Source organism: Mytilus californianus, unplaced genomic scaffold (assembly GCF_021869535.1).
Source record: "Mytilus californianus isolate M0D057914Y unplaced genomic scaffold, xbMytCali1.0.p SCAF_2, whole genome shotgun sequence".
Classification (NCBI taxonomy): domain Eukaryota; kingdom Metazoa; phylum Mollusca; class Bivalvia; order Mytilida; family Mytilidae; genus Mytilus; species Mytilus californianus.
In genome coordinates, this window is record NW_026262668.1 from 32,935,845 (window position 1) to 32,960,043 (window position 24,199).

At 33.2% G+C, this 24,199-nt stretch overlaps 1 protein-coding gene across 1 annotated transcript in view; it reads right to left on the reverse strand.

The window, feature by feature from the left end:
- LOC127729717 (uncharacterized) overlaps positions 1-24,199 on the reverse strand; it is a 177,847-nt gene that overhangs the window by 131,210 nt on the left and 22,438 nt on the right. Inside the window, exons 6-16 of the mRNA XM_052237577.1 lie at positions 23,497-23,619; positions 22,584-22,628; positions 21,553-21,673; positions 19,924-20,006; positions 18,556-18,624; positions 17,051-17,173; positions 15,107-15,193; positions 14,390-14,550; positions 9,454-9,586; positions 8,194-8,427; positions 7,114-7,311 (exon numbers count right to left, since the gene is read on the reverse strand). Of these exons, the coding sequence (XP_052093537.1) occupies positions 7,114-7,311; positions 8,194-8,427; positions 9,454-9,586; positions 14,390-14,550; positions 15,107-15,193; positions 17,051-17,173; positions 18,556-18,624; positions 19,924-20,006; positions 21,553-21,673; positions 22,584-22,628; positions 23,497-23,619 (1,377 nt within the window). The remainder of the gene's footprint in view (positions 1-7,113; positions 7,312-8,193; positions 8,428-9,453; positions 9,587-14,389; positions 14,551-15,106; positions 15,194-17,050; positions 17,174-18,555; positions 18,625-19,923; positions 20,007-21,552; positions 21,674-22,583; positions 22,629-23,496; positions 23,620-24,199) is intronic.

Sequence of the window (24,199 nt, forward strand, 5' to 3'; positions counted from 1 at the left end):
CAGATATAAGCCAAAACTGCATTTGACCCTTATGTTCTATTTTTAGCCATGACGGCCATGTTTGTCGATGGATACAAACTTCAGATACAATTTATAAACAAGATACCCTAAGGAACATTTAGTTAAAGTTTGAAGGTAATTGGCCCAGTTGTTTCAGAGGAGAAGATTTTTAAATGTTAGCAAACTTGATGAACAAATTGTGTAAAATTGTCTTTAAAGGGATAACTCCTTAAGGGGTCAATTGACAATTATGGTCATATTAACTTTTTTGTAGATCTTACTTTGCTGAACATTATTGCTGCTTACAGTTTATATATATCTATAATAATATTCAAAATAATAACAAATAAAATGCTCCGCTGGGGCGCAGCTTGATACAACCGCAGAGGTCGAACCCTGAACAGTTGGGGCAAGTATGGACACAACATTCAAGCTTGATACAGCACTGAATTTGGATTGTAATTAAATATTTGATACAGCATAGGTTTCTGACACAGAATGAATGTGGTCTAAGAACTTAAAAATTTTTAATTTACCTATTCAAACCATATCATTAGTATGTGCTTTTATATATAAACCAGAAATAACCAATTTAAAAAGGAACCCCCCCCCCCCAAATTTTTTGAACCCCCTTATGATTCATCACCCCCAAACTCAATCCCAGCCTTCCCTTTGTGGTATGGTACCTTGCAGTACAATTTCAGAGAGATCCATACACTTGAACACAAGTTGTTGTCTGCAAACTAGAAAAATGCTTATTTTTGGCCCCTTTTTGGCCCCTTATTCCTAAACGTTTTGGGCAATTACCCCCAAACTCAATTCCAGCTTTCCCTTTGTTATATGGAACCTTGTAGTACAATTTCATAAAGATCCATACACTTACACACAAGTTATTGTCATGAAACTAGAACAAGAGTGCACACACTGAAATGTCTCGCCTTCTTTACTTATCACTGATATTATGTTGATAGTTCTAAATATAAAGCTTTATTACAACTGTCACATAAACTTAACATTAACCAAGAAAACTAAACATTGACCAATGAACCATGAAAATGAGGTCAAGGTCAGATGAACCATGCTAGGCAGGCATGTACAGCTAACGATTCTTCCATACAACAAATATAGTTGACCTATTGCTTATAGTTTAAGAAAAACAGACCAAAACACAAAAACTTAACACTGAGCAATGAACTGTGAAAATGAGGTCAAGGTCAAATAAAACCTGCGCGACTGACATATAGATCATAAAATATTTCCATACACCAAATAGAGATGACCTATTGCACATAGTATTAGAAAAAAAGACCAAAACTCAAAATCTTAACTTTGACCACTGAACCATGAAAATGAGGTCAAGGTCAAATGACACCTGCCAGCCAGACATGTACACCTTACAATAATTCCATACACCAAATATAGTAGACCTATTGCATACAGTATAAGAAAAACAGACCAAAACACAAAAACTTAACTATAACCACTGAACCATGAAAATGAGGTCAAGGTCAGATGACACCTGCCAGTTGGACATGTACACCTTACAGTCCTTCCATACACCGAATATACTTGACCTATTGCTTTATATAGTATCTGAGATATGGACTTGACCACCAAAACTTAACCTTGTTCACTGATCCATGAAATGAGGTCGAGGTCAAGTGAAAACTGTCTGACGAGCATGAGGACCTTGCAAGGTACGCACATACCAAATATAGTTATCCTACTACTTATAATAAGAGAGAATTTAACATTACAAAAAATGTTAACTTTTTTTTCAAGTAGTCACTGAACCATGAAAATGAGGTCAAGGACATTGGACATGTGACTGACAGAAACTTCCTAACATGAGGCATCCATATACAAAGTATGAAGCATCCAGGTCTTCCATCTTCTAAAATATAAAGCTTTTAAGAAGTAAGCTAACATCGCCGCCGCCGGATCACTATCCCTATGTCGAGCTTTCTGCGACAAAAGTCGCAGGCTCGACAAAAATGCTTGTTTTTTGCCCCTTTTTGGCCCCTAATTCCTAAAATTTGGAGGCAATTACCCCCAAAATCAATCCCAGCATTCCCTTTGTGATATGGAACCTTGTGGTACAATGTCAGAGAGATCCATACACTTACACACAAGTTATTGTCATGAAACTAGAAAAATGCTTGTTTTTTGCCCCTTTTTGGCCCCTAGTTCCTAAAATTTTCAGCCAATTACCCCCAAAATCTATCCCAGCATTCCCTTTGTGATATGGAACCTTGTGGTACAATGTCAGAGAGATCCATAAACTAACACACAAGTTATGTCTGGAAGTTACAAAAATGTTTATTTTTGGCCCCTTTTTGGCCCCTAATTCCTAAACTGTTGGTACCATAACCCCCAAAACCAATCCCCACCATCCTTTTGTGGTATTGAACCTTATGGTAAAATTTCATAGAGATCCATTCACTTAAACTATAAGTTAGAGTGCAAAAACCAATGGGTCTTAGGACAACGACGACGACGATGACATACGACACGAACGTCATACCAATATACGACCGCAAAATTTTTTTGCGGTCATATAAAAACTGCAAAATTTTGTTAAAACTACCAATTTGGTGGCAGCAACCCAACAATGGGTTGTTCAATTCGTCTGAAAATTTCAGAACTGATAGATCTTGACCAATTGAACAATTTTACCCCTATCAGATTGGCTCTAAAAGCTTTAGTTTTTAAGATATAAGCATAAAACTGCATTTGACCCCAATGTTCTATTTCTAGCCATGGCGGCCATGTTTGTCGATGGATCAAAACTTCGGATACAATTTATAAACTAGATACCCTAAGGAACATTTAGTTAAAGTTTGAAGGTATTTGGCCCAGTAGTTTCAGAGGAGAAGATTTTTTAACTAGTTTACGACGACAGACAACGACGACAGACAACGGACAAAGACGGACGCCAAGTGATGGCATAAGCTCACATGGGGCCCTTCGGGCTCTGGTGAGCTAAAAACTGCAAAATTACCAATTTAATGGCAGCAACCCAACAATGGGTTGTTCCGTTTGTCTGAAAATTTCAGGGCTGATAGATCTTGACCTATTGAACATTTTAACCCCATGTCAGATTTGCTCTAAATGCTTTAGTTTTTGAGATATACCAATAAGCCAAAAACTGCATTTGACCCCTATGTTCTATTTTTAGCCATGGTGGCCATGTTTGTTGATGGATCAAAACTTCGGATACAATTTATAAACTATATACCCTAAGGAACATTCAGTTAAAGTTTGAAGGTATTTGGCCCAGTAGTTTCAGAGGAGAAGGTTTTTTAAATAGTTTACGATGACAACAACGACAGACAACGAACGACGGACGCCTTTGGGCCCCCCTCCCCCCCTCAGTGAGCTAAAAAGCAGTTGCATAAAGGCATTATGTAAATATCTTCTGTAAAAGTTTTTATGAAATCTAGTCAAAAGTTAGGAGGCATAACAGATACAAGAAGACCAACTTTTATAGTTAAAATAACAGGATTCAATATTAACTATTGTCTGTGACAAGTAAAATGATCGTCAGACTATCTTTTTTCGTTTTTCGTTTGCCCAAAGCACTAGTAAAATCATTTTCAAAATGTGACAATTCTTGAAAGGGGTCGAAGACACCCCCCAATACTGAAACTAAAAGTTGACAAGAGGCAGCAGGATAAAAATTATGACAAAGAGGGTGAGAAGCTTTCCAAATAATTCATGGAAAACCAGGCTCATTTGGTAAAAATATGCTACCAGTATTTTGGTATTTGGTTTACCTTTACTAAAACCAGTTATAGATCATATATATCTAGTGGTATCTTTGTAGGTCTTGAATTAAACAGACAGATACAATTAGTCAAAAATTGTAATTTACCGTTGACTTTGTAGATACATTTATTACTTTGCCGAAAATTTTTGCCATTTAAAGTTTGGTTTAATTATAGTTTCTGCAAAAAACAAAATAAAAATTGGAAAACAACTTCTTTCAAACTCCTATTAGAGGTAGATTGATAATTTCGGTCATGTTTGACTTATTTGTAGGTCTTACTTTGCTACGTATACACATCTATGCCATTTGAGGTTTATCTGTATTTATAATAGTTTCTGTAAAAAAAGTTTTTGGTAAAAATAATCTTTCAAGGGCAATAACACCTATAAAAGATCTGAACAAAAAGAGGAATTTTGTGAAATTTATTATTTCAGTGGCAATAACTCCAAAAAGTGTTGTCTTCTTTGTCTGAAAAATCTGTCGCCGATAAATCATAACATATTTATCATTTTAAACCATGTCATTTTTGCTTAAACTGCTTTAGATTTTGAGTTATAAGCCAAAAACTGCATTTTATCCCTATGTCCTATTTTTAGCCATGGCAGTCCTATTTCATGATGGACAAGAATAAAAAAACAAACTTTATACTAGATATCCTAAGGATCATTCTGCCCAGGTTTGGTTAAAATTGGTGCAGTGGTTTCAGAGGAGAAGATCTTTGAAAAAGTTTAAACTGGACAATGGAAGGACGGATGATGGACACAAAAGGATGGCAAAAGCTCACATAGCCTTTATGGACTAGCCCAAAGAATACTTTCTCATATATTAAATTTCAAACACTTAATAGTAAAATTTGGGGTGCATAATGATATTGTGTAAAATGTTCTGTGACAGTTTCACTACAATCTATGACCCAGTGATTTAGGAAAAGTTGCCTACCCCTTTTGTAGATATAGTGCATTCCATTTTTTCATATGAAAAACCCACAAAATCCTTACACAAAAAATTAAAAAGAAGTGCCCAATTATGTACAAATGATTCTCTGAACGTTTCATTGCAATATACTCGCTTTTTCAAAAGGAATTATAGTTACAAGGAGCAGACTTAAAAAATGAAAGAAACAAACAAACAGACCTACCCAGAGCTAAATACCAACACTTTCATTATAGCAATTTAGAAAAGAGGTGCATAATGGTATTTTGTAAGAAATCTATAATAGTTTCTTTGAAACTCAGTCCGTGATCATAAATGCAATATCCATGTTTTTCTATTGGAAACCCTAAAAATCAAAATATACATATAAGAGGTGCATAATGCCATTTGGTGAGAAGATTTTCTGAAACTTTGATTGACATCCACTCAACAGTTTAAAAGGAATTGCAGATATGTAGCGTGGATAGTAGAAAATGCACATGAAAAAGCTCACACAATGATCACTTAATACCACTCACTTCAAAAAGTAATAGGTATAAATACCTGACATGTTTACTTACATTCAACTATCCTGTAATTTGCTTTTTTTTAAACAATGATCACTGTAAACAAGACTAATACTCAGAACTGGACCTACATAGATGTGTACAATTGATAGAGGTAACATGTGTACTCTAAAGCATAACTGATGAAGATGGTTTTCAAAACTAAGTTCAATAGGACATGAATGAAATACTTTCATAAAAATTTTCCTTGTACAATGAGTGTTGTGTAAAATTTTTAAGTTTTCGCAAACAGGAAGTACCATAAAATGGCAGACCAGGGCTTCCAAAATTATTTTTAGCCAGCCGGACATTTTATATATTATCCTGATTTTAATCCCTTAAGACAAAATAAACAAAAGGCAATTATGGTAATCAGTTGCCGAGTTGGCCATCCCAATGATTGACATATTAAAAAAAAACGATATTAAACTTTCTTTGATTCAAATTCGAAGTTCTGACGTAAACTGTTAAATTGACAGTGCAACATTCGAAGTGTGCAACATCAGCGTACTTATATCTGCCTTAGACTCTTTATTTGTGCAAAATAACGTTGTCAAAAACTTTACTTTCGTTTTTAATCTTATACCGGATGTTATCTTGACAATGGTAAAACATGGACCAGAGACAGATACGTAAATTCCGTGTACGTTTTCAAAGCATGAATGAGTGTATGTAGCTCTTTCTACGTTATTTCTTCAAGAAAATATTCGAAATAAATGTGAGATAAAGGTATCAATGACAATTAAAGCATTTTTTGAAGAAATTAGGATGCATAATTTATTTCACACCTGCACACATGCGCACACGTGTACTGTTCAAACAGAGACATGTCTCTGGTTCAAACAACGTGGTTATGACGATTTTTCATTTTCACCTTTTTAAATTTTTCATCAAATCATATTTGTAAACGTATTTCTGATAATTTAAATCTTTCTGACTAAATTAATTAGATGCAAACACCTGAAATGTAAGAAAATAACTTTGAATAGACCGATCAATGTCCGGTTCAAAATAGTTTACCTGTCACCTGAACAGGTAAATTTCAGCTGTTCGACAACTAATTAGCCCTGATTTAAAATGAGAAGGTATTAAAGTAGGGGTTGTTTTGATAGTACTTAATGATCATGTCACTTTTATGACGGGAAATGTGTGGCTGTTAAAGGCAAAAGGTTGGGTCAAAAAGATCGCGAATTATGTTAAAATGACCGTCTCTTTAAGAAAGCATTGAAAACTAAAAAGTAGTTGACCGTTTCATGCTTTGCCCAGACGGACTTTTACCGGACATTATACAAATGTCCAGAATATATGACAGTTTTGGACGCCTTGTGGCAGACCTAAAATTTACTTACACACTACAACTCAAGATTACACTAAAACTCAAGATTATCAAGCTGCAGACCAATTACCAAATCAATATCTCATAGAAGCTAAAAAAAACTTTGATGTAGGTTTTATACCCAAGGTCTTTCAGACAGACAGACGGAATGACAGAATGACAGAGACGAGCGGTTACTAGATCTGCTTTTGCCATTGTCAATGCAGGTTAAAAAATGGTTTTCAAAATTATTTTTTAAAATACCTTTTCTTTATGTCATTATAGAATATTAAAAAAAACAGGGATCTCAAATCTGTAACACTTCTCATGCCAAACAAGCATTTTTATAAGGCCCTTTATAGCTTGCTGTTCGGTGTGAGCCAAGGCTTTGTGTTGAAGGCCATTCTTTGACCTATAATTGTTTACTTTTTATACATTGTGACTTGGATGGAGAGTTGTCTCATTGGCACTCATACCACATCTTCTTATTTATAAACACTGAAATTTTATAGATTTACAAAAACTGTTAAAATTAATATAAATCACCATACCTTTTCTTGATTTTTCCCCAAAAAATAACTTTCAGCTATATCTGATGTCCACACTTGCGTTAAGTCACCAATGGATGTAGATAATTGTTTGCATGACTGCATATTTGATTTTTCTGTCAGCTTTAACAACATGGCTTCCAAGAACTGAATATCTGCAAACACTGTCTTTGACCCTATGGCAATAACACCAATTTTACCCTAAAAGTAAAAAAATAGTAAAAGATTCATCTTTGTTAGTAAATGTTCTTTACAGAAAATATTATGTTGATAAATGTCTGTTCAATTAAACAGGAAGTAAGAAAAAGTTATCAAAGACATTAATGTAACACTGAAAATTGATTATGTAACAGAAAAACATGAATAAAACTATATATGTCAGAACAACACGAATGGTCCCGCTCGAAAAAAAAGTTGATGCCATTTTTAGAAGTTGAAAAATTGATAATGAAGGTTGATTATTTTCACAAAAATCAACATGTTTGGAATTAGAAAATAAGTCTGTATAACTGTTATTTTCATGAAATTTTCAAAGTCCAAAGCCCCTAATTTTTGCAAAAATCAGCGAAGAATAACCAAACTTATACTTCATCTGTAAGTCATCATAGTAGACTCACATACTAAAACTTAGCTAAATATGTGAAGCTCTTTAGAAAAAAAGGTCTGTATAATTGTTCGTTGTGGAATGATGGAATGTCTGAATGATGGACAAGGGTAAACTATATCGCCTCGACCACTAAGTGGCGGGGCAATAACAAGGGTAAAACTATATGGGCCCCAACCACTAAGAGGCAGGGTCATAAAAATATGTCAAAAAGAAGTCCAATAACTCTTGAATGACTTGCCAAAATGATCAAACTCAAAGTGTTCTTATCCATCCTGAGTAAAATTTTTGAAAATCCACTTTACAGAAACACTCAAGTTCTTGTACTTCATCGTTTGTAACTGGACATGTTTAGATAATAGCATGTCTCAATCGTGTTTAACCATATCTCTTCTGATGCATATAAATATATAAGTCAATAATATTTACTTTTCTTATCTTGCAGGAGATAGAAAGTCACAATCAATTCTTTACTATACCTGTTCATGTAAAGTTTTTGCCAGCTCGAAAATCTCTAAACCAGGAATTTTCAGGTTCCTTTCATCAGAACTAAAAACACCAGAGCCAAATTCCACAATTTTGTCTGTTTTAATAATATCTAGAACGATATTCAAAATCCTTTTGTTTTTCTGTGGAATGCAATACTTGATTTCTTGATGATATTTGTTGTTTTCCATTATGTCTATCATTTTGTTTACCAGTATTTTAGATCCCTAAAATTAAAAGAATGGACTTCATAAAAAATTTGTTATCAGTGATGTCAGATAAAAACAAGACATTACTGAATAACCTAATGTCAACGGGTAAATGGACTGACAATGAGAGAAGGGAAGCCACAGAAAAAAATAAACAGATAGCCTGAGAAGAAATATAAAAGCTGTGGGTAAACGGCAAAACAGTTGAAAAATATATCAGTGGTTTTCTTGTCCTATATTAATGTATTTTGCTATAAGGAAAATTTGGCGTTGATCGTAGATCTTCAATTGTTTCTGTTAAATTTATTCCCAAGTTTATAGACCGGGGGCTATTTGGAGCTTGTTATATTGTATAGAAACCTGTACTATTGTTGAAGACTATGTTGCTCTCTAGAAGTCTCTTGATTAATTTTGTAGTTGCATTGCTGTCTCATTGAAGGACATCTGCATCTCCATTTATTCATATGTACTGATACTATAGTGAGTTCTATGCTTTGACATGTGAAATAAAAATACTCTTAGTTCAAAATATGCGAAGTTGGACAAATTCAGATCAAATTTTCAATAAAAACTCTTAGCTATAATTAATCTACAGGCTTCAAGAACCCTGGGGGCTTAGGTGGCCGAGTGGTCTAAGTAGTCAAACTACTGTATCACTAGCCTGTCAATATGGAGGTTGTGAGTTCTAATCCCACACGTGGCAAGTGCATTCAACTCCAATCTTAATTGACTAGGATTCAGTTTGCTACCAAAGATCAGTGGTTCTCTCCAGTCACTCCAGCTGCCTCCACCAATAAAAATAGACAGCTACGAAATAGCACAGTAGTGCTGAAAGTGGCGTTGAACACCATACAATCAATCAAGATACCTGTACTTCTCACCTGCTGTTGGACTATCATAATTCGATGCTTATTAACCATAGAGGAAGCAGAAATCAAATACCGTATAAAGAATTTTTAAACATAAAATGTAAAGAGAAAACTTTTGAGATGTACAGACTTATAATAATAATTACTTTCTTAGCAGATAATGTGTTTCCTTTACCTGAATGGATGTTACGTCTGTAGACATATAATGAATAGTGTCAATATGTCCACAGAATTCTTCAATTTTCTCTTTCATCTCATAAAGTGAAGAATATACTTTCTGATCATGAACATCTAAGTACTGGAGGTTTCTAGAAAAAAGATAATTGCATTTTATAACAGATAAAGTAACAAAGTAGAAAGGCTATTCTAACAGATAGCAGAAAACTTAACAATTGTTGAGGCATCAAATGTTAAAACTTCAAAATCAAATTTATTTTTTATTCTGTTGTTTTCTAAAAAAATTCAAATTATTTTTACGAAATTGCAGAAAAATAAAACCAAAAGTTTACAACAACTCCTATGCAACAATAGGATAATGTCAATAACTTATAACAAATTCCTTATGGAGATCTCCCATGGATGTAAAACAGGTCTCAATTCATTGCATGGATACAGATGAGCCATTCATCTTCTTATTTTCATATTCAAACAATGCCAATGATCTCTGCAGCACTAATGTCAAAGATGACTTCAACCAATGTAAATGATATCTGCAGCACTAATGTCAAAGATGACTTCAACCAATGTAAATGATCCATGCAACACCTAATGTCAAAGATGACTACATGTTTAACCCCGCCACATTCTATATGTGCCTGTCCCAAGTCAGGAGCCTGTAATTGAGTGGATGTTGTTTGTTGCTGTCAATCATATATGTTGTTTGTTCATTGTTTTGTACAGTTCTTGTGTTGTTCTGTTGCACCACTGTCCCAGGATTAGGGGGAGGGTTGGTTCTCACTAACATGATTAACCCCCACCCACAAATTATGTATGTGCCTGTCCCAAGTCAGGAGCCTGTAATTTAGTGGTTGTCGTTCGTTTCTGTATATCATATTTGTTTTTTCATTCATTATTTTGTACATAAATAAGGCAATAGTTTTCTCTTTTGAATTGTTTTACATTTGTCATTGTGGGGCCTTTTATAGCTGACTATGCGGTAGTGGTTTTTCTCATTCTTGAAGGCCGTACCCTGACCTATAGATGTTAATTTTTGTGTCATTTGGTCTCTTATGGAGAGTTGTCTTGTTGGCAATTATACCACATCTTCTTATTTTCATATTCAACCAATACAATGATCCATGCAGCACTGATGTCAAAGATGACTTCAACCAATGTAAATGATCCCTGTAATGTCAAAAAAGACTTCAACCAATGTAAATGATCTCTGCAGCACCAATGTCAAAGATAACTTCATCCAATGTAAATGATCCCTGCAGCACTAATGTCAAAGATGACTTCAACCAATGTAAATGATCTCTGCAGCACTAATGTCAAAGATCACTTCAACCAATGTAAATGATCTCTGTAGCACTTATGTCAAAGATGACTTCAACCAATTTCAATGATCTCTGCAGCACTTATGTCAAAGATGACTTCAACCAATGCAAATGATTCATGCAGCACTGTCAAAGATGACTTCAACCAATGTAAATGATCTCTGCAGCACTTATGTCAAAGATGACTTCAACCAATGTAAATGACCCCTGTAATGTCAATGATGACTCAAACTAATGTAAATGATCTCTGCATCACTTATGTCAAAGATGACTTCAACCAATGCAAATGATCTCTGCAGCAATAATGTCAAAGATGACTTCAACCAATGTAAATGATCTCTGCAGCACTTTTGTCAAAGATCACTTCAACCAATGTAAATGATCTCTGCAGCCCTTATGTCAAAGATCACTTCAACCAATTCCAATGATCTCTGCAGCACTTATGTCAAAGATGACTTCAACCAATGCAAATGATTCATGCAGCACTGTCAAAGATGCCGTCAACCAATGTAAATGATCTCTGCAGCACTTATGTCAAAGATGACTTCAACCAATGTAAATGACCCCTGCAGCACATATGTCAAAGATAATTTCAACCAATGCCAATGATCCCTGCAGCACTAATGTCAAAGATAACTTCAACCAATGTAAATACAGCACTTATGTCAAAGATAACTTTAACCAATGTAAATGATCCCTGTAATGTTAAAAATGACTTCAACCAATGTAAATGATCCCTGCAGCACAGATAACTTCAACCAATGTAAATTATCTCTGCTGCACTAATGTCATAGATGACTTCCACCAATGTCAATGATCCCTGTAATGTCATACATGACTTCAACAGATGTAAATGATCTCTGCAGCTCTACAGTACTAATGTCAAAGATAACTTCAACCAATGTAAATGATCTCTACAGCACTAATGTCAAAGATAACTTCAACCAATGCCAATGATCCATGTCAAGGATGACTTCAACCAATGTAAATGATCTCTGCAGCACATATGTCAAAGATAACTTCAACCAATGCCAATGATCCCTGCAGCACTAATGTCAAAGATAACTTCAACCAATGTAAATGATCTCTGCAGCACTAATGTCAAAGATAACTTCAACCAATGTAAATAATCTCTACAGCACTAATGTCAAAAATAACTTCAACCAATGCCAATGATCTCTGCAGCTCTACAGTACTAATGTCAAAGATAACTTCAACCAATGTAAATGATCTCTACAGCACATATGTCAAAATTAATTTCAACCAATGTAAATGATCTCTACAGTACTAATGTCAAAGATAACTACAACCAATGCCAATGATCCATGTCAAAGATGACTTCAACCAATGTAAATGATCTCTGCAGCACATATGTCAAAGATAACTTCAACCAATGCCAATGATCCCTGCAGCACTAATGTCAAAGATAACTTCAACCAATGTAAATGATCTCTGCAGCACTATTGTCAAAAATAACTTCAACCAATGTAAATGATCTCTACAGCACTAATGTCAAAGATAACTTTAACCAATGTAAATGATCCCTGTAATGTTAAAAATGACTTCAACCAATGTAAATGATCCCTGCAGCACAAATTACTTCAACCAATGTAAATGATCTCTGCTGCACTAATGTCGAAGATGACTTCCACCAATGTCATTGATCCATGTAATGTCATAGATGACTTCAACAGATGCAAACGATCTCTGCAGCTCTGCAGCACTAATGTCAAAGATAACTTCAACCAATGTAAATGATCTCTGCAGCTCTGCAGCACTAATGTCAAAGATAACTTCAACCAATGTAAATGATATCTGCATCAATAATGTCGAAATTAACTTCCACCAATGTAAATGATCTCTACAGCACATATGTCAAAGATAAATTTAACCAATGTAAATGATTCATGCAGCACTGTCAAAGATGCCTTCAACCAATGTAAATGATCTCTGCAGCACTTATGTCAAAGATGACTTCAACCAATGTCAATGACCCCTGTAATGTCAATGATGACTCAAACTAATGTAAATGATCTCTGCAGCACTTATGTCAAAGCTGACTTCAACCAATGCCAATGATCCATGCAGCACTTTCAAAGATGACTTCAACCAATGTAAATGATCTCTGCAGCACTTATGTCAAAGATGACTTCCACCAATGTAAATGATCCCTGTAATGTCAAAGATGACTTCAAGTAATGTAAATGATCTCTGCAGCACTAATGTCATAAATAACTTCAACCAATGCAAAAGATCTCTGCAGCAATAATGTCAAAAATAACTTCAACCAATGTAAATGATCTCTACAGCACTAAGGTCAAGATAGCTTTAATCAATATAAATGATCTCTGCAGCACTAATGTCAAAGATAACTTCAACCAATGCCAAAGATCCATGCAGCACTAATGTCAATGATGACTTCAACCACTGTCAATAATCCCTGCCCCTGCAGCAATTATTCTAATGATGATTCAACCATTATCAATGAGCCCTGCAGCACTAATGCACTGATGACTTCAAAACCATTACCAATGACTTTACTGCATTGATTGTCAATGATGACTTCAATAACATTGCTAATGATCCCATCAGTACTTATGCTAATCATGATTTCTCTACTGCTATCAAAGATGCCTGCAGCACTAGAGCCAATCAACACCATGTCAATAATTCAGCAGTACTAGAACCAATCATGACTTCAACACCATATCAATGATTCAGCAGCACTAGAACCAATCAAGACTTCAACACCATGTAAATGATTCAGTAGTACTATAACCAATCATGACTTCAACACCACATCAATGTTTCAACAGCACTAGAACCAATCATGACTTCAACACCATATCAATGATTCAGCAGCACTTAAGCCAATCATGATTTCAACACCACATCAATGTTTCAGCAGTACTAGAACCAATCATGACTTCAACACAATATCAATGATTCAGCAGCACTAGAACCAATCATACTTCAACACCATGTCAATGATTCAGTAGTACTAGAACCAATCATGACTTCAACACCACATCAATGTTTCAACAGCACTAGAACCAATCATGACTTCAACACCATATCAATGATTCAGCAGCACTTAAGGCAATCATGATTTCAACACCATATCAATGATTCAGCAGCACTAGAACCAATCAAGACTTCAACACCATGTCAATGATTCAGTAGTACTAGAACCAATCATGACTTCAACACCACATCAATGTTTCAACAGTACTAGAACCGATCATGACTTCAACTTCATGTCAATGATTCAGCAGCACTAGAGCCAATCATGACCTTAACACTATATCAATGATTCAGCAGCACTAGAGCCAATCATGACTTCAACTCCATTTCAATGATTCAGCAGCACTAGAACAAATCATGACTTCAACTCCATGTCAATGATTCAGCAGCACTAGAGCCAATCATCTTTCCCACTAATGAATGCACTGACAATAACTATGGCATCCTTTCTAATGATGACTGCAACGCTAATGATATCAAGTTTACTTTGTTATAATTGAGCCACAAAATTTGAAGTTGGAAGAAAGGGTCAATTTATGAGTAATTACAATTTTCAATATATGTTTTATAAATTGATTGATCACAACTTACTGCTCATGCTGTACAATACAATCATTGATCTGTTTCAAAGTACTGCTAAAATCATCTGCCTTTATTCTAACTCGGTCTAGGCCTTCTGGTTTGTTCCCTGTTTCCAGAATGATAAACTCACATCCTTTGTATACGGACTGAGGTTCTGCCATACTGGTTCCCTAAAAAGTTCATTGAATTTGAAAAATAATTTGGAATATGAAGGAAATTTACTCAAAGTAAAACTTAATAATAACAACAGAATTGAAATAATAACTTAAGGCACAGTGATTGAAGTTAATCAAACTTAGCCATGGTTTACAGGCAAAAAATGGCAGTCAACGGAGGTTCATTAATGTGGAATTACAATACCTATTGAAGTATTCCAGGAGGTTATTTCCACAATTCATGCAATAAACTTATCTATAATCTTTTTCAAGTTAATAGTCAAAAAACACAAAAAAAATTGGTAAAAAATATCATTAAAGGGCAATAACTCCAATAAAGAGTTGACTGAGGATGTCAGCCATGATGGCTATTTGTAGATCTTGTCTTGATATCATATTTGCTTATTAAAGTTTCTATTTATCAATCATAGATTTGAAGATGAAAAATTGGTGGAAATCGTAACTAAAGGGCAATAACTTCATTAAGGAGATGTCCAACAACTTATTTGCAGATCTTGACTTGCTAATCATTTTTGCTATTTGAAATTTTTATTTCACTTGTATATCTTACCTGTGAATCAGACGACATTTTCCCATCCTTTCTGTCCCTCCCCCATACTTCAATTATCAAGGATGACTGCTCAAAATATTTTATAACCTGAAAGAGATATAATTCAGTAAAATGCTGTTTTATAATAGTGTAAAATTTGAAAGAAAAATGTTTTAACAGCAAGTGCAATAATGAAGAGAAATTCAGTTTCAGTTGAGTACCAAGAGCTTGCTGAAACCATATTTTGATACTGAATTGATAAAATAACTTTGTTTGGCAATGAAAATGTGTGAAAACAGTAGCAAAGGTTGAAGACATAATGCAAAACTGTGGCTTCTAAATCACATAGTCAATGTTGAACACACCATTATCATTCATGTACCGACTGCTAATTTTTAACCAAACCAGTATAAAAAAATCTCAAAAATATAAATTTTTGAACTATAAAATTTTCAAAAGATTATTCTAAGCAGATAAAAGCGCTAAATTTTTACTTTAAATCATATTTCAATGATTCTTTTCATAAATATTTGAGGATGTTAACAACAAATAATTTACGATCTGTCTTCTCAAGTGAACATGCTGTTTATCGACAGGACTAAGACATACAATTAATAACAACTGTACTGACTATCAGGCAAAGCAAAGCTTTTAACCAATTAATCTATTTTAACTCAACGCCAAAATAATGAATTTTAATTATCAAAGAACATTTTTGCAGAATGTACAATAATATTGCATATTGTTTCATATAGCTATGTTCTGTGAAACCAATTTATTAAGTTGGGAACACTTTGTATGAATTTATTCTTAAATATGAGCTCACACTGCATCAGCTATTCTCCAATTGATCTAAATTATAAGGGATAAGTACTACCAAATTTAATTCAGTACATCCCCTCAACAACAAGTTTATGTGACTATCCCTAGTCAGTGACCTTGTAAGTGGTTGTCATTGTGTTGTTTTTTTTTATAAATTTTTGAATCGGCAATATCTGATTTTTTGACATCTTATTTGAATTAATTCATAATATCTCTTAAGTACATTGGATTAGGGCTTTCATTACGCAGTGGATGTTTGTCCATCACTGAACACAGAAATGGTGAGTTCTAGATTTTCTTTATGTTGCAGGGTTTCTGTCGAACTGACATTTTACCCACTTCTCCTTTCATTCACATGAATCACTGAATCATAAATATAGAGTCAATGTGAGGTGATTTGTTTCTGACAGCCATTCACCCTTTAATAAACATATATACCAGTAAAATAAGACAAAGAAAAAACACATCAAATTTACCAGGCTTTTAATTTTGTAAGCTAGAGGTATGTTTTATCTTCCAAAGACTCATCACTGCCCTCTCCTAAAAACAGTTTACAAAATTGATTACAAAGTTGAAGAGCAATAAAAACCGAAAATTCCATAAAGTTGTGCCATATCTGGCTAAAGCTATACCAGGGGATAAAAAAGTCCTAGTGTATCAAATAATTTTGACATTTCATGGATGATGAATTTACAGAAAATCACTACATAAATAATTTTTCCTGACAGCACAATAGTGCTGCCCTTTGGAACGAAAAGTCCACAAGCAATAGGCATAGACCCAGTTATTGTAAACACTTATCAAAGATACCAGGCTTTTTATTTTGTACACCTGCGACTCTTTTCACAAAAAATCTTACAATTAAAATTGATCGTAAGTTATACTAAAACGTGTATGACTTGCGAGTATTTTTACTCTTAAGAATTTTTGTGAAAAGAGCCGCAGACATGCATTTCTTCTACATAAGACTCGTCAGTGGCGCTCCAATCAAAATAGTTAAGTCAAATCAATTATAAATTGAATCAAAAAGGTGTATCAAGAACACAAAAACAAACTTCCAGCAAAATTATCCCACTTTCATTCATTCTAAATTTAAGAAACTAAAGAAAAAACTATAATCAATATAGAAGTAAAGTATCTTACCTTTTGTCTGACTGATCGTATTACAAAGTCTCTGTCAAAGTTGTAATAAGGACTACTACCAACTATCTCTGATGTACTTATAAAAAAGTTAACTACATGGAAAAATTTAAACCTGCAATAGCTCTGTAATAAACAGTTAAAACTATAAAATATAATGTCAGTTTCTATATCATAAAAGATTAATCAATGTTCTTTATTTTTTTTATATATCAATGAATACATTTCAGATGCACATGTTTTAAAGGAGTCATTTGTATGAGCTCATTGTTGAAGGCCTCATTTTAACTTTTAAAATAGAGACCAATAATTAAAATGTTGTTATTTACTGGTAACAAATGTTTAAATATCAGTATATCATAGAATTATTATTTCCATTATGATTTTCCAAACTTTTGGTAACCTCTTTTAAATAAGTCCTTTTTGTTTTTATTTCCTACTGGATTTTTTCTTTAAAGAATTTTGTATTGGTGGTAGATTATTGTTAAGTCCATGTTAAATTTATTTTCAACCTGTCTGGACTAAGGGGATTTTAGCAGTTGACAATATGTTGAAGAAAATATGTTGACCTCAAGATGTTTTTTGTGGTTTTAATGCTTTGTTCAGTTGCCATCTCATTGATGTACACCACTTTTATTCATATCATATTCAATAACAGTATGGAACAAATACATGCCAGTTGAAGCTACTGCTTATAGTTTTGGCTATAAATGAAATAAATACTACATCAAATAATGTTGCTGGTCAATTAGCCATTTTTCTTTTTTTTATTGCTATGTAAATTTAACCAAAACACACTAATTTTCCTACACCACTATCATCATAATACAATGCTATTAAACATATGGAAGTATTTATTTTCACAATTATGTTGTAAAACTAGATTTTCAATGGTTCTGGCATTTGTCAGCTTCTCATACAATCTACTTAAAAAGTCAGACATTAAATCTTTTTTATATTGTTCCTGCACAAATAAATGTTACTTTTTTTCTTAATTTGTAAAACAAATTTATATATTTTTACACTCTCTGACTTGATTTTTGTCAAATTTTGTAATTCTAAAATCAATCGGAGCCATATTTGAAGGCAAACGGGTCATTGACCATAAAACAGATGTAAAAATCCATAAAATTTTATGGCTGCAGGCTTTTTCAGATTTTTTTCTTATCTTCTTGTCAATAACTCTGTGCAAATTTCCTAAAGATGATTCTGTCCTAGTTTGGTTCAGATAAACTTAATAAACAAAAAAAAAATATATATATATAAGGAGCTGTACATCCAAACAATGACAAAAACTCTTACCAGGCAGGTGAGCTAATTAACATAATCAGTAAAACAGAATAATATGATACTCCATGCCAAAACAATACTTTATTTCAATTGCCTTTAATCGTTTACATCCACTTCATTTGAACTTTGGTGGATAGTTGTCTCATTGGCTATCATACCACATCTCCTTATTTTTATATTTATTTCTTAATTTTTCTCTAATGAAAATGTAATCTTACACTCTGTAAATCTGGTGACAATCCTTTACCAAAGTTTATCTTTACTTTCAATTTAAGTTCCTGTCCAACCTAAAAAAAAATTGCAATAATATAGTACACCAAAAATGTATCACTTTAACACAATGCAAGTCAGGAGCCTGTAATTCGGTGGTTGTCATTTGTTGATGTATATCATATTTGTTTTGTTTTCGTTCATTGTTTTGTACATAAATTAGGCCACTGGTTTTCCCGTTTAAATTGTTATACATTTTGTCATGTCTATTGTCAGGGCCTTTACTAGATTGTGCAGCATGGGTTTAGCAAATTGTTGAATGCTGCACAGTGACCTAGAGTTGCTAAAATTCATGTAATGTCTTCTGCAACACAAGTAAGCAAATACTGGACATACAGAGCATACCCCTACATGTAATTCAAAGTATTAAATAACATGGATTTCTGACAGATCTGAAAAGCACACACATGTTACAACTCATCGCTGCTCAACTGACCAAAAAAGAAGTAATTCTGTTCAGTAGTGTTTGAGAAATGAGTGACAATAAATTTATAATCGATTCAACATTTCATTCATAGTATTGGCAAACAAAAAGTTGTTATTTGACAGATCTGAAAAGTGCTCACACATTACAACTCAGCACTGCCAATAAGCTTATCAAATGTAAAGTCTGGCAGTTTTTGAAAAAAGTTTGACGAAAATATTTGTTGGACAGACGTACAGACAAATGGACATTTGTAATTTCGAGGCCTTTTAAAGCTTACTATGCAGTATGGGTTTTGCTCATTTTTGAAGGCTGTATGACGACCTGTAAGTGTTAAATTCTACGTCATTTGGTCTCTGAAGGAAAGTTGTCTCATTGCCAATCATACCATATTTTCTTATTTTTATAAACAGATGAACGAATGGACAAAAAAGATGTTTGCAATAAATCTACTACTTCTATAGTGAGGGAATGATAAATAAGACCTTAGAGTGTCATCAAACCAGTACAAAATGTGATCAAGAAAAACTAACATAAGACAAGACATAAGTTTCAGCCCATAGGTTATTTATGTATAAAAATTACTCTTCATCTGAAATTTTAGCTTAATATAATACATGCTTCTGCCATCTCTGCTTACCAAACAAATGTTTTGCTTAAGTAACATTTGTCACAAGCATGATAACAAATACAGTTTATTTTTGTTATTTTAATCTACAAAATCCTGTTATATCAAAGTAAAATGTCTCTCACAATGATAAATATGCATTATTATATTTATTCCTGATACAGTATTATAAAATTTCTCTATCTCAAATTAATTTTGTAAGTCCTATTAGCTATAAGATAAAGAGAGTTGACTGTATCATCAATAAAATCTGTCTATGCATACCAATTTTATAGCTTGTTTTGACTTTTCTTCCTCTGTCAATGATTGGTCTTGCTCTTCAAGCAATATACAACACTCTAACTGTCCTGTAATGATTAAATATTCCCATTAATATTAACTTGAAAGGAGTAGCTGCTTTAAGTCCATTTTCTGTCATAGATTATGTAGTTTTAAAAAATCTATTATATTGTTACACTGAAAATTGTCTGAACTGTTACTTGAACTAGCATCATTTGGATCAAACTTATATTGCTGATTTTCAATTTAGGGGTTTATTCAATCCTTAACTTGAGAAATTGTATTTAGAGACAAAATTGCTACAGAGTTGTCAATGTGTCAACATATATTTGTTCCGCCTAACAGAAATTCCACTGGAAACTTTGTTATAAACAATGTCATAATATCTGTTCCTGCTGGAACAAATATTCTATACCATTTATTCCATTGGGAACATTAACTGTAATATTTATTCCAGTGGAAATAATATTCCAGAATATTGTTTCCATTTGGAACTTATATTATGAAGGAACTTCTATTCCGTGACAAATGTCCCAAAGTACTGGTGCATATTACAAACAAGAGTGCACATGCTGAAATGTCTCATCTGATTAAGTCATCATGACTGAATTTATGTAGAAAGTTCTTAATATGAAGGTTTTACAACAAATATCACATAAACTTAACATTATCAAAGATCCATGTAAATGAGGTCAAGGTTAGATGAACCCTTGCAGACAGACATGTACACCTTACCGTCATATCATACACCAACTATAGTTTACCTATTGCTTAAGTAACATTGACCAATAAACCATGAAAATAAGGTAAAGGGTCAGATGAAACCTGTCATAAAGACATGTTAACCTTACAATCATTACATTAACCAAATATATTTGACCTATTGCTTATAGTATCTGAGATACAGACTTGACCATGAAAAACAATGATGCATGAAATGAGGTCAAGGTCAGGTGAACACTGTCTAACTGACTTGTAGAACCTTGCAAGGATCCCATATATCTAACATAATCATCATAATAAGTAAGTATTTCACATGACCAAAATAAACTTTTTTTCAAACAGTCGCTTATCCAAGAAAATGAGATCAAGGACAATGGACAAATGACAGCAGAAAACTTTGTAACATAAGGTATTTGCATAAAAGGTATGAAGCATCCAATTCTTCTAACTTCTGAAATATAAAGCTTTACACAAATAGTTTACACTCCCCCTTTATAGTAATCCCTATGTCTCACATTCTGCGACTATTGTAGCAGGTTAGACACTGTCTTTTGATCATACAAAAAAGTTTATGTCCAAGTTTTATAATAATGCATTAATGTTTGATAAAGTCATTGATATTTGAAAAAAAAATTTAACCACAGACTGAACCTTAATGTTGACAACAAGGGAATGTAGGATTGCTTTGTCTCACTTTCATAATTCACCTATGACGAAAATGTCATAATTGCTAACACAAACTTAGTAATAAATGTGTCAAATACAGTCCTAAATAAAAATATGCCATCTTTGTCTACACGACCCGATCTCGCTTAGGTCTAACTATAGATAGGTTGAAAACATTGTTACTTCGGTACTCTTTGTGTATTTTCAGACACTGTGACAAAATACCTTTTTCATTTCCATCACTGTCCACTATTGGGACCATCTGTTTCTTTATATCTCTCAAGTAAACTAACGGCATAAGTTTAAGATGTGCTGTTCCATAGTGGTATGATGGGTTAGAGGTCTCCTAAAGATCAACAATTATAATTAATAAATAATGACAGATGTTCTGCAATTAATGTATTCCTGCATCCATCAAATATTAAAATGGTAGAAAGAAAAATAGGAAATGAAATCTGATAAAGACTTAAGAGTTATCAAGTGATCGAAGATAAACTATTTAAATAATAAATGACAAATTCAAAATTCAAACTTAATGTGTTTAAATAAATCAAAATATAAGGTATTTTCATTATCACCTGTAATCCCCAAGAAAATTAAATTATTAAGGTAACAAAGGGGAATAAATCTTGAACAATAAATTCTACAGGTAATAAAATTGAGAATGGAAATGGGGAATGTGTCAAAGAGACAACAACCCGACCATAGAGCAGACAACAGCCGAAGGCCACCAATGGGTCTTCAATGCAGCGAGAAACTTCCACACCTGAAGGCGTCCTTCAGCTGGCCCCTAAACAAATATGTATACTAGTTCAGTGATAATGGACGTCAGAATGACCAGAATGACCAGAAATATGACCGTTTTGGAAGCCATGAGCTCAAGTCTTGAATAACTAATCAAACCATCAAAAATTCAACTTGACCTGTATTTTAAGATTCATGACATTATATTCAGACTTCAAAAGATATTGTCATGAGGCAATTTGAAACCACCCTTGTGACAGAAGAACAGACAAATGAACATTTACATCACTATATATCCCCTTCTTCATGGTTGGGGTATAAAAATTAAACGCAACAATATCTGTCATAATAATAAGTAGCTTAAACTGAAACTTAAAATAGCAGAAAGAAAAATTAAGAAATGAAAACCGCTTTACTGACAACAAAATTAAAACCCAATACACAAACGTTATAGAATTTAACTTTGCCTTGATTCTACATTTTGGTACTAGGGATATGTATTCTGATATTACCTCCAGTTGTTGTTTTGTTTTTCTGTAACTTCCAACAAATGGTGTCTGAAAAGAAGTTATAGAATGAATGCTTAAAATGTCAGGTTTTGTTTTGTTAAACTTCATAGAACATGAAAGCTTAATGATTTATATTAAATATTCATAAGGTTCTTTTTTCAAAATGTTTATTTGATTCAGAAAGAAAGATACTGTGATTTGGAATCAATTAAAGGATTTCATGGTTATCAGTTCAGCCTAATACATTAGATGGTTGCAAAGTCGTCATTCTCTATAATATATAAAACCTAAAATATGTACTCATGGGTTAAGTTTTATTTTACTGCCAAATGTGTAGATTTAAGAAAACCCTCCTTCTGCCTCTGAAAATGGAAGTATGGAACAAACAAAAATAATCCTTCAAATACTAACAGCTTATCTATGTAGAATATGCTTAAAAGTTAAGTTTGCATGTTGTTAGGTGAACCATGAATTCTTAATAAGCTATTATTACCAGTCCCATCATTTGATTTGATTTTTTGAGATGTAAAAACTATTCCGTCAAAATACAGAGATACGGCCACAAAAAAAATAATACTTGTTCTTCAGATTTTTTAAATGCGTATAGAGGGTTGGCAAGCAAATTCTAATAAAAATTTCAGAGAATTGCAAGAATTTCTTTTGGTGTATGCCATTGAAATCTAAAATATAAGCAGCATCAAAAAGATTCAAAGGTACCCTTATTTGTCACTTAAGTTTTAGTGTTTTATATGTGTGTTGCAGTGACTGTAGAGTCCATCTAGTTTTAAGCAAGTTTAAAATTAACCATAACTATTAAGGATACTGAAACATTACTGACCCTGCTGTACAAATAAAACATTTCACAATGAAAAAGACAGTGTTGTCCAAGTTAGCCATAACTATTTTAAATACTCACTTTAGAAAGAATTTTCAATACTGTGTCTGTAACATGCTTTTTGACATCCTGTGTATCAGCTGCTCCATTAAACGGTATAATTACCTGGGACAGATTTCTGCTTACCACAACATCAAACAGTGGCTAAAATATAAAATTGAATATTGTTTAAAAAAGTTCCAAGTTAATTAACTGAACTTAGCAAGGTTGATATCAAAATAAGGTTTCCAACATTAATATAGCTGCAGGGCATTGAAAAAAGTACAGCAGAGCTAATGAATTATCCAAAACGAATATTCAAATTTCAAGTCATTTTGTAAATTCTCTATTTTAATATACATCAATCTTTGTTTTTAACAAGCTAATTCACTCTCAAACCAGTGTCAACCATGTTCTACCTCAACTAAAAACAATGGACCTGTCTGAATTCCAAAATTTATTAAATGCATTTTTTGGCAAACTTACAACCAAAGGCTCCAATGAGCCTGAATTGCCCCCATTATTTAAAACTATCAATAAAAGGCTTTTCATGAGAACCAAAGAAATAATATATGGATCATATTTGGCAAATTTGGTTTTAATTGTTCGGTAGTTCTTGAAAAAAAGATCTTTGAAAATCAGTCCCTTTTCGAGACTGATATTCAAAAATCTTGACAATGTTGACATTCTTTTCCTTTTAATTACTGTACATGCTTAGCACTGTGTAATTTATCTCCAGCTAAAG